The sequence below is a fragment of the Amaranthus tricolor genome, chromosome 15 (genome assembly GCF_026212465.1).
Source record: "Amaranthus tricolor cultivar Red isolate AtriRed21 chromosome 15, ASM2621246v1, whole genome shotgun sequence".
NCBI lineage: Eukaryota > Viridiplantae > Streptophyta > Magnoliopsida > Caryophyllales > Amaranthaceae > Amaranthus > Amaranthus tricolor.
In genome coordinates this window covers 4809125-4820498 of record NC_080061.1, presented here as the reverse complement: position 1 = coordinate 4820498, position 11374 = coordinate 4809125, and the positions used below count along the sequence as shown (strand labels likewise).

General features: G+C 33.0%; 2 protein-coding genes across 2 annotated transcripts; both read left to right on the top strand.

The window, feature by feature from the left end:
- The first annotated feature begins 1523 nt into the window (after positions 1-1523).
- LOC130801590 (phosphomethylethanolamine N-methyltransferase-like) lies at positions 1524-7149 on the top strand. Its single transcript, XM_057665468.1, has 11 exons — positions 1524-1834; positions 3949-4086; positions 4167-4286; positions 4397-4537; positions 4623-4706; positions 4861-5002; positions 5274-5554; positions 5823-5984; positions 6430-6483; positions 6572-6646; positions 6766-7149. The coding sequence occupies exons 1-11, from the start codon at positions 1802-1804 to the stop codon at positions 6871-6873; spliced, it is 1338 nt and encodes a 445-aa protein (XP_057521451.1). The 5' UTR covers positions 1524-1801; the 3' UTR covers positions 6874-7149.
- Positions 7150-8136: 987 nt separating this feature from the next.
- LOC130801713 (GDSL esterase/lipase At5g37690) lies at positions 8137-10753 on the top strand. The gene is made up of 6 exons (XM_057665599.1): positions 8137-8409; positions 8493-8620; positions 8705-8831; positions 8939-9051; positions 9579-9828; positions 9903-10753. Exons 1-6 carry the CDS (start codon positions 8154-8156, stop codon positions 10133-10135), a joined length of 1107 nt encoding a protein of 368 aa, XP_057521582.1. The 5' UTR covers positions 8137-8153; the 3' UTR covers positions 10136-10753.
- Positions 10754-11374: the final 621 nt, after the last annotated feature.

Below are 11374 nucleotides of genomic sequence, written 5' to 3'. Positions count from 1 at the left end.
GTCTTCTCTTTCTACATCTCCAGAGATCTTTTCCTCTTGTTTATCAATTTATACAATGAATCCTGGACCCATTTTTACTGGTCATGATTCTTACTCCTTTTGTCTAAAGTAGAAAAAGAAATGTTTAACGTGAATTATTTTTTGTTAAACTTAGGAAGTATATAAACATGCATCAGAAAATTATTAATTTTTCTAAACTAGAGCTACTTTATTTTTTTATACGCTACCTTCGGAGTTCGGAGTTGTGAATTGTGAGCTTTATCATATTTTATATACTTTGAAACATTTAAAGGGGTATTTGGCAATGAGACTTTAAGATGAAATTTTGAAGATAAAAAAGTCTCATTTTTTGTTTAGCATGTAAGAGATTTGGAAGAAGAAGATAAAAATAAAAGTCTCAACCATAATACCCACCCTCTCCCAAGACATTTTTCTTGGGTACTTTAATCTCTTTTAGTCTCATTCCCTATTTCCCTTCTCTTTAGACAAATAAGGACTTGGACCTTCTTTTGAGAAAAAGTCTCATTCCCTTCCTCAAATCCCACATGCCAAACCCTCTAAGTGTAGTTTCTTGCAACAACAGTCGTAAACTGCATGCTTGAAACTAATACTACGTTTAGATAGCAAATTAGAAAAAAAAGAAAGGAAGGGAAAGCAAAGAGAAGGAAAGAGAAAGGAAGACACGTTAAAGACATTGTATAGGAAGGAAGGAAGGAAAGGAGAAAGAAAGGAGAGATTTAAATGTTAACAAAAATAAAGGGATTAATACTTTCAAATTTCTTCCCACCAAATCTCCTCTCTCTATTTTTGTTATTCAAATAAGGAAATTTCTATCCTTCTAAATCCTTTTCTTTTTTTTTCCCTCTATTTCCCTCAATTTAAACAAAGCCTAAGTGATACAGGACATTTTCACACCACCTTATATCTAAGCTACACATTATCTTTGAATATGATTTCATGAGTTATCCCGCTGTATCATTTAATTTGCCTATTTTTAATTTTAATTTATCTCAATCAGTTTGAATCATTTTACTTTTTATATTTTCTTTTATTTTTGAATACTTCATTATTTTAACCATTATACCCATTACTCAATTTCTTGGTCTCTATATCAAAACCAAATGAGGTTAAATAATTGACATAGAAGAATAAGTATGTTTACAATCACAAAGAAAATATGATTTCTACTTTGTTTATAATTTTTATATATATTGATGAGTCCCTTAAAAGTAATATTCTAGTTTGCTATTTTTTTAAAATATTACATCCTTAAAACATGAGAAATCACTATTAACAAATACTATACTTTTTAACAAAAAGTTTACTTTATGCAAGCCCTTAAATTACATCCTCAAAACAAGAAACTAAACAAAAACTAGAAACTTCTATAAAAAAATAAAAAATAATAAAAAAATAAAAAAAATATCATACAAAATTAAAAAAAAAAAAAAAAAAAAAAAAAAAACTTGAGTAGTCCAATTAATTTAAGGGCTTAAAGTAATTGGCGCCATAAAATATTACATAAGGGGCTCACTTTCTATGTCGTATTGCATAGTGGTGACTCTATAAAGCAACCCCAATACTAGAAGCACTACACCAAATAATTGAAGGTGACTTCACCAAATTATAGAAAAAGGCTCTGTAGTGTGTGTATTGTGTACCCACAGGCTGCAGCTGAATGCAACAGAGAGGAAGATCTTTCAACTGTAGATCAAAATCTTTCTCTCGTTCTCGCCTCGCCATTGAAGGTTGTTAGACCTTCATTTCTACGCTAAGTTTCATACCACTTATCAACTTCTAAATGGGTTCTCAAACCACTTCTGCTGATCTTGAGGTATGCCACTACTTTCCATTTGTTCTATCTGACGTAACATAATTCGTTAACTGATTCGCCTTTTGAATTCATGATTCGCTTAAGTTTGCCCAAAAATAGTCCAAAATCGAACATAATTTGGCAGGGGTGAATCTGAGTTCAACATGTTCGACTGCACATGTCCTGAAACATTATGGGCCTTAATATTAAATTATATAATATATGTTAACTATTTAAAGATACAAATTTAATAAAAAATATTATAATTTTTAAAATTGTATAAGGACTTTACATTACTTTCTTATTGATTTAATGTATCCACTATCGATGTTTACAATTGCAATGCTGCATACTTTAGTATGTGTTTTTAGCATCATCCTGAACTTTAGGGTGTGTCTATCCTATTTTTTATCGAATAAATAATTAACAACTAACAAATAATTTTATTAAATATATTAATAACAATGGACTTAATTAACTACTTTTTAACGGTTAGTAAATTAGTAAGTACTTTAAGATGGTCAAACCAGTCAACAACTATTCATCAAACATTCTTGGCTGATCATTAGCTATTCCATGACCCAGTAACCGGCCTGTTGATGAGAACTTAGCTTGATTAGGCCAAGTTTCGATAGATGATTATACTTGATTATTCTATTCCTATCTAAAAATAAACTCGATCATATTATAATTTGGAATTTGTGTTTATGACGTTGTTAAATACAAAAGCTAGTACGTTTGAAAAAATATAAATAAATTGTGTAAAAAGAAAGATGATGTGAAGTTGAAAGCATAATTGGTTTATGGGAATTTCATAGAAATAATATATAAATAAAATGGAAAAATTCATTGTTTTACTCTTTTGTTGTCTTTAGTTTGTCCACCTTAAAATTTTCTGTTTTAGGAGACAGAAATTTAAACAATATTTTAGAGATGATCAAGATTAAATATATTTATATGAGATTTTATTAGATTTATTTTTTTTTATTATACAATACATATAGTTTTTTATATTTTGTATTTAGAAATATTAATGTTTAAAATTTACTTTAAAAAAGGTGTAAAAAATAAAATGTACTAAGGAAAAAAAACAGTGGAAAAAAAAGTAGGGGTATTAAAGAAAGTATAACTACAATTTTGTCTCTTTCCTAGAGAGAAAATTATATAATAAAACTTGTATTTATCTGTCATATACTCATATGTGTATTCCATCAGTATCAAACTGTTATGTCATTGTATCAACGTGTCCTTCAATATGTATATTTTTTGTTATGGCATTCTTAACTTTTTGTGGTGAGTTCATTCAATAAGCTAAAGGGATCATATATTCATATATTAAGTATTAGAAAGAATATCCAAAAAAAAAAAAAAAGGTTTTGGAAAGATGAAAAATGAATGTAGTTTGACAGTCCAAAATATTCCCTTAAATCTTTGGTCCTGAAACAGAACCTAATTCTTCCTAGCTGATATGAAGCACAATTGTGAAACACTTCTTTTTTAAAAAATTTGACATATTTTCATAATTATGTTATCATGTCTACTATTTCCCCACAACTATAATAAATTTATTATTGAACTTGTACACAACAAGACTCGTAAGAGATGATAGTTAACTGCACACAAACCAATTGGTATTAGGAGTAGTATCCCATCAACTTCTTTAATTTTTCGATGTGGGATCACATGTGCGTTATTTTCCAACATCCCCATCGTTAAATTCAAGTATAGGCATTAAAAACTGTTCCATCATTCATACATTGTAACTTTTTTTCCGATGATAGATCTTTTCTAGAAGAGTATGTGACTACTAATTTTATACGAGGGAGTTAATCGTTTGTCGTGTGGTAAAGTAAAGTTCACCTTAAATATATCTAGTTCTTTGATTTAAATTGAACAAGATTTTAGTTCAAAATTTTATTGTAGCAGCTAAAAGTATCTTAAAGACAACACTATTTGTATACTTCTACATGTTGATCATATGCTGTAATAATCTCAACTATGTTGTTCATGATTCATATTATGTTTGTTTTGCTAACCGAGCAAATATGTTATATGACTTACATCCAATTTTTTGCCTCGGTGTTTTTCAATCGAGTCATATTAATCATGTATATACTCGTCTTGAATATGTTTAGGTCCTTTCTTTGCTTCCATCTTATGAAGGAAAGACGGTACTAGCTATAGGCGAGGGCATTGTTCATCTTACCGGTGAATTAGCCAAGAAGGCTGGCGAGGTTTTAGCTGTCGAATTTACTGGAAGCATAACAAATGAGGTAAAAATTAGTTGAATAGTGATTCAAGCCGTTAAATGTGTATTTGTTAAGCATTCTAATGTCCTTTATGCTGGTTGCAGACCGAAAACAATGTGAAGTTCATTTCGGTTGATGTATCATCTCCCAGTCTAGACATTTCACCGGGAACCATCGATCTGATTTTCGCTAATTCATTGTTTGCGCATCTCTCTGACAATGAGGTAATCTCATTTTTTGTTTTCCTTTTCACATTATGATAAGTGGCGGTGTTTATTTTATCATTGAAAAACGAGTTTCGGAATATATAACTCAATAAGCGGGCTTCATTTAGGTTGAAAAAATGGTTCAAAGCATTGCGAAATGGTTGAAACCAGGGGGCTTCATATGCTTCGTCGAAACTTGTTTGAATAACACCGCAAATCAGGGCCAAAACAACTTGATCCACTGTTGTGATCCTAAGTACTACTCGAAGGTTTGCCTTTCACTTACTACGTTATCTATGTTTCGATATTTTCTATTTTCACCAATTGTTCTAAATCTTATTTTGGTTTCTGCAGGTGTTTAAAGAATGTCGCGTGAAAGATGAATCTGGGAACTCTTATGAGCTCTCCGTAGTTGGTGGCAAATGCCACGAAAACAAGGTCTTGGATGTTTCTTCACGTGTTTTCTTAGCATTCCTATTGTTCTTGTTATATGTTTTTGTTTGATTTTTGCTCTTGATAGCTGACGATCATTTTGTCAATATGATCGTGTAATTATCACCTCTTGCTGACAATTGATCTTGGGTTTTCTCAGATTTGCTGGAAATGGCAGAAAGTTGGTTCCGAGGAAGACAAAGGGTTCCAACAGTTTCTAGATACTGTCCAATACAAAGCTAGAGGCATTCTCCGTTATGAGCGTATCTTTGGGTCTGGTTTTGTGAGCACTGGAGGGATTGGTATGCCTTAGCCCTTAATCTATGTTACTCGGATTCTTTATTTTGCTTCACGTGCCCGTATCTGAACCTTGATACTCGCGCACTGGTATGGCACTTAGACACTTCATTTTAGGCGTAAAATTGAATATTTAGATGTATCCAACACTAGGACACGTACCAGTATTCTATAGTACCGGAGTCCAAGTAACATAGGCCTTAATTACAAGATGATGTTTATCCTATTGATTGCTGTAAACACTAATTTACTCTCATCTCTAATGATTTTGAGCAGAAACAACAAGAGAATTTGTGTCGAAACTTGACCTGAAGCCTGGACAGAAGGTTCTAGATGTGGGTTGTGGCATAGGTGGAGGCAACTTTTACATGGCCGAGAAGTACAATGTTGAGGTTGTGGGAATTGATCTATCCATCAATATGATCTCCATTGCTCTCGAGCGTGCTGTTGGGCTCAATCATGCTGTCGAATTTGCAGTCGCTGACTGTACTACCGTAACTTATCCAGACAACTCTTTCGATGTGATCTACAGCCGTGATACCATTCTCCACATTCAGGTGATTTAAGTTAGTCTTCACTGGATTCTGTTTATTTCTAATGTTCTAGCAGGGGTGAGAATTCAGTCCCAGTATGCCTAGGCTATAGCCTGGATCATTTGATTAAAAAACCCTATTAATATTGAGTTATGTAACATAGAAGAATGATAACCGAGTATGCCTAGGCTATAGCCCGGATCATCATACATGCAGAGATGACTGTTCGGCCCATCCTGTACCGGGTACTTGGATTCGCCATTGACGGCTGGTTTATATTTTGTTTTCGCAGGATAAACCTGCATTATTCAGATCATTTTACAAATGGTTGAAACCAGGAGGCAAAGTTCTAATTACTGATTACTGCAGAAGTGCTGGTACACCCTCCCCTGAATTTGCAGCTTATATTAAGCAGAGGGGATATGATCTTCATGATGTGCAGGCATATGGCCAGGCAAGTTTAAACCAACTTCATATCGTTTTTCGTTTTCAAAATTCGTGTTCTTTATTTCGATAAAGACAAAGATTTATAGTTCTTAGGTTTCAGTTTATAATGCATCATCATCATTATACCCAATATCCCGCTCGAGAGCAAGGTCTGGGTGAGGGAAGGTGACGGACAATCCATACTCGTATTCCCTTCACAAGGAGGACTAGAGGAAAACCGTCAATTTTACCCCAAACAAAAGAAGCCCTGCATAAGAGGATTTCAGATTATAATGCACTACATTAAAATGACTCATTAGTATTTGGTTGCTACCAAGGGTCAATCGAAAACAACCTCTTTGTTATCACTAACAAGGTCAGGTTGCATGCATTCGACCCCAATCTCGGCCAAGGTGGGAGCCACTTAATGACATTGAGCATTGAAAAATTGAAAATAATCTCTCTTTTTTCAGATGCTAAGAGATGCTGGATTTGATGAAGTTATTGCAGAAGATAGGACTGATCAGGTTCATATAGTCACCCATTTTCCTATATTTATTCACTCTTAAATTGTTTTATGTATTCCTTCTAATGGATTTATGTTTATCTGTTTAGTTCCTGAAAGTTCTAGAAAAGGAACTAGCTGCAGTCGAGAAAGAAAAGGAAAGATTCATTGCAGACTTCTCGGAGGTTAGTGTTCATTTTGTTCATTGCTGCAACTCGAATTCTCGATCCTTTTTAATGTTTAAGTTCTGATGTCTTAACCGAGCTTGCGCTAATTCTGTCTCGTGATGGTACATAATATTCAGGAGGACTACAATGACATAGTTGGTGGTTGGAAGTCGAAGTTGGTGAGGAGTTCATCGGGTGAGCAGCGATGGGGCTTGTTCATAGCCGAGAAAGCGACAAAAAACTGATACATCATAGAATGTATGTTTAGTTATGACACTTATCAGTCAGCTTGATAGAGATTGAAGGCTATTGAATTCATTCTCTTGTTTGGTTTTCCTTTCTCATATTAATCAATAAAGTGGAAAATTTTCAAAGAAACTAAAATCTCTCTTGTAGAATGATTGCCTATGTATGCTCTATGTTTGTTACTCTCTATGTCTACTCCAAAAAAAAATGGAGGTTACAACAAGATCAGTATAATGCACCCGACAATGGTCGGACTCAAATTTAAAAACGGATTACCACTTTGACTTGGCTCAACCCACTTATAATTTTGAAGATTCAAGCCCAAAAAAGCTCAGCTTTTTAGGTTTGCAAAAACCCGTATCAATCAATACTAAATTTTTTAAAATAATTTGCTATGTGAAAGAAATAATATATGATTCCTCAAATTTTTTAAAAAGTAATTACTTTATACAAATCATTAAATATTACTTGAACAATTAGACTTGACGACTTGACATTTATCTGACATTGTAACCGAACTCGGTTTTGACCTGACTTCAAAAATGGATTTACAATTATATGAAAACCAGCATGGATACACGACTCGGGTTTGAACTAACTAGTAACACCTGATCCAAGATCGACCCTATCGTGAAATTAAACACATCTAATCTAAATGTGCATAAAGTTCAAAAACTCCTAATCAATCACTGTGATTTGTAAATCACCACAAACAGATAATAATAATAATAATAATAATAATAATAATAATAATAATAAACAAAACAAAAAAAGATAAACTAAAACAAAAAAACTCTCACCCTATCAATCCAATCACATAAGGATGATTTATTAACCTCACAAATAACTATTATTTATTAAGACTTTCTCCATAAAGTTAAGCTCTAAAATTGTAAAGTTACAGAATAGTATCTGTCTGCACAGTTTTTGGGTGACACATACCACTCCATAACTCAGTAAAATCATTCAGTCAATGAAAAACACCAAACAAGCAGACTAAAAGACTGGTAAATTAAGTTGGCCAACTGCTTATAACTCAATAAGATCCAACTACTCCAATTACAAAGCTTTACCTTTGGACACTCAAAACCTATAATCAGATTCTTCCTGATCAATGGCAGCATTTTTCTAGTTTTGAAAACATTTACCTAATTAGTGAAAACTTAAAGAAATGGGCATAATTGTATGCTTGGTAAGAAACAACCCCCCAAACACTATATTATCAACATGCTATAAAAACCCAATTGTCACATATTAACTATAAACATAAAGAACATAAATGGAGTTGTCTTATAAAATGATTTTAGCTCTTTTTTTAGCTTCACGCTTAGTCGAGATGGCGGTTTTGGCCACGACAACAAACGAGAACGAATTAGTGACGTTCGTGTTTGGTGATTCTTTGACTGAAGTTGGCAATAACAATTACTTACAGTATTCACTTGCCAAGTCTAATTATCCTTGGTATGGTATTGATTTTCTGGGAGGGAAATCAACCGGAAGGTTTACTAATGGAAGAACTATCGGCGATATAATATGTAATTTTTCCTTATTTTCGAGTTTTTTTCATTATTTTTCTTCATATTTAGTTGATTAAATCGCGAGTTTTGCTGATTAACAGCTGCGAAACTTGGGATTCAGTCTCCTCCACCGTACCTGTCTTTGTCTCCAAATGATGATAAGTTGCTCGAAGGTGTAAATTATGCATCAGGAGGTGCTGGAATTCTTAATGATACGGGACTTTATTTCGTAAGTCTGGTTTAGTTTGATCGAGATTTTAGTTGCACTCAATAACGATTGTTAATAACGCTGTGAACTTAATGTTTTGTTTAGTTACAACGACTGTCGTTTGACGATCAAATTAATAGTTTTGGGAACACAACACTAGCTATTAAGGCAAAGGTTGGGAAAGAAGCTGCTAATGAGCTTCTAAATAAAGCTGTTTACTTTGTTGGCATAGGTATGTTATGTACTATGAACACTACAATTACTGGTACATACATTTTCATTCGTTTGAAATGAGCATTTGAACCAAAATTGACAATATAAGATTTGTAAATGTTGCAGGAAGTAACGATTATGTTAACAATTACTTGCAGCCCTTTATGGTAGCAGGACAGGAGTATTCGCACGATGAATTCGTGGACGTTTTAACGGTCACGTTAGAGCAACAACTTGTGGTATTAGCTCACTCACTCAACTATACTCGAAAATTTGAATCATTTAAGCAAAAAAAAATATTAAAAAAATCTTACAGTTGAGGTTTAGAGTTATTCGCTGTTACTAACGGCGAACAAAGAACTAAACTTTCTTTTAACTAGTTCTCTTTATTCGCTGTTAAAAACAACAAACAAAAATTTTACCTGATCAAAACAGGGTCAAACCTTTGTTCGTTGTTGATTAACAGCAAACAAAAGTTTGACCTTGTTTGACCAAGTTTCCTTTATTAGCTGTTACTACAGAAACCTGGTTAAAAAAATTTAAATCTTTATTTGCTGTTACTAACAAATATGACTTTTGTTTACTTAGTAACAACAAGCAACCTCTAACCTAAGCTATGGAAAATTCATGGTTATTTTGAAATAAAAGTTTATCCCATACTTATTTTAAGAAATTTTTATTTTATTTTTTGCTTAAATTATTCAAATTTTCACTATCTTCGTCTCTCTAATTACTACTAACGTTTATAATATTGGGTTTCGATCAGAAGCTCCACCAACTGGGCGCACGCAAGGTGATCTTCCATGGTCTTGGTCCTCTAGGTTGCATACCATCTCAAAGAGTGAAATCTAGGAAAGGGATGTGCTTAACCGAAGTAAACAAATGGGCACAACAATTCAACTTTAAAGTCCAAAAATTGGTCCTCAATTTAAACAATCGCCTCACTGATGCAAATTTCGTATTTGCTGATACCTACCAACATGTTCTTGATCTCATCACAAACCCACAATCATTCGGTAAGCATTGCCAACTCTTTTCTTCTCTTTTTATTTGTCCACTTCATTCTCAATAAAATCAAATGTTGTTTCAGGTTTCAAAGTATCCAACACATCGTGCTGTAACGTTGATACATCAATAGGAGGACTATGCTTGCCAAATGCAAAAGTGTGTAAAAACAGAAAGGATTATGTCTTCTGGGATGCTTTTCATCCATCAGATGCAGCTAATGCTGTATTAGCTGAAAAGCTCTTCACCAGTCTATTTCCTAATGCTACTACCAATACAAAAAAGCCTTCTATCAGGAAGGCACTCCGACATCCATGATCATTAGTTATTAGTATTGGGGTAATGTAACATTGAACAATCAAATGATATACCAGTTTTACAGAGACGTGACATTTATTAATCTCTGATATAATCATATTATCGGAGTGTGTCAAACTCAATAAGACAACAAATAACTCATCAAATCCATTAATATCAATTGAAGTAATATCTTTCATCCATCAATATGAATTCACCCATGTTATACACCAAAAAAAATTCTTATGACATAAATAGAAACCTCGGCATTATTATTCACGCTTTTCATTTGATGATTGAATTTTTTTTTCCAAACCTCATCAAATCACACATCAATAAATATGAACATTTTATGTTTTAATTTTAACTTTTGATGTATGGTTGGAGTTCTTATAGAAGAATAGATTTTCTTTCAATGAAATCCAAAGACCAAAATCAATAGGAGTAAATAATATTTAGAAAAAGTTGGTTAACATTGCTCTCAGACTAAGGCCAAAGTTTTTCCACAGATAGCATTTCATCGAAGAACAACAGCCTACTAAAGAAACTTTAAGACGAAGAAATTAACATAAATTTGCTTTCCTCTATGCTCTAACACTGCAAAAGACTTTTAAGAATCTCTTACAAAGTTTAGAGAAAAGAATCATAAAGCAATAGTTATGTGATTTCTAGGGCTCAAATTATCCAGATCGGTTATCATCCATCAAATACTTTGCATCCTACGGTGTGGTTAAAGCAAAAAACAATCATCATCGAGCAAAATATCAATAAAAAACCAAGAATCAAACTGAAAATAGATGAATTGATAAAAGAAAATGTTGAACCTACGAGAAAGTGCAAAAATAAACCCATGGAAATACAAAGGGAATAGCACGTCCAGAGGTACCAAAAACAAAATTAATGTAGCATCTCTTTGTAATTACTCTGTCAATCGAGAAAGAAAACAGAGAAATTCATAGTCGGATGCGATTTAAGCAGATTGTATCGATTGAAGAAAAAAAAATTACAGATCTAAATAAATGGTTTGTGAGTTGTTATTATGGAAGAATGAAGAGGCGCATAATGGAGAAAGAGGGGATGAAATCTGGAATTTATAAGAGAAACCCTAAACCGTTTGGTTGGGTCGCGGAAGGGAGATCCATTCCTCTTATCGCCTATAGGCGGTTAGGCCCATCAAGTAAATTTACAAAATACAAGTACCATTTCTCTTTGAGAAACTTGTATAAAAAAGTATTTTCTTATGAGACGACCTTATAATAA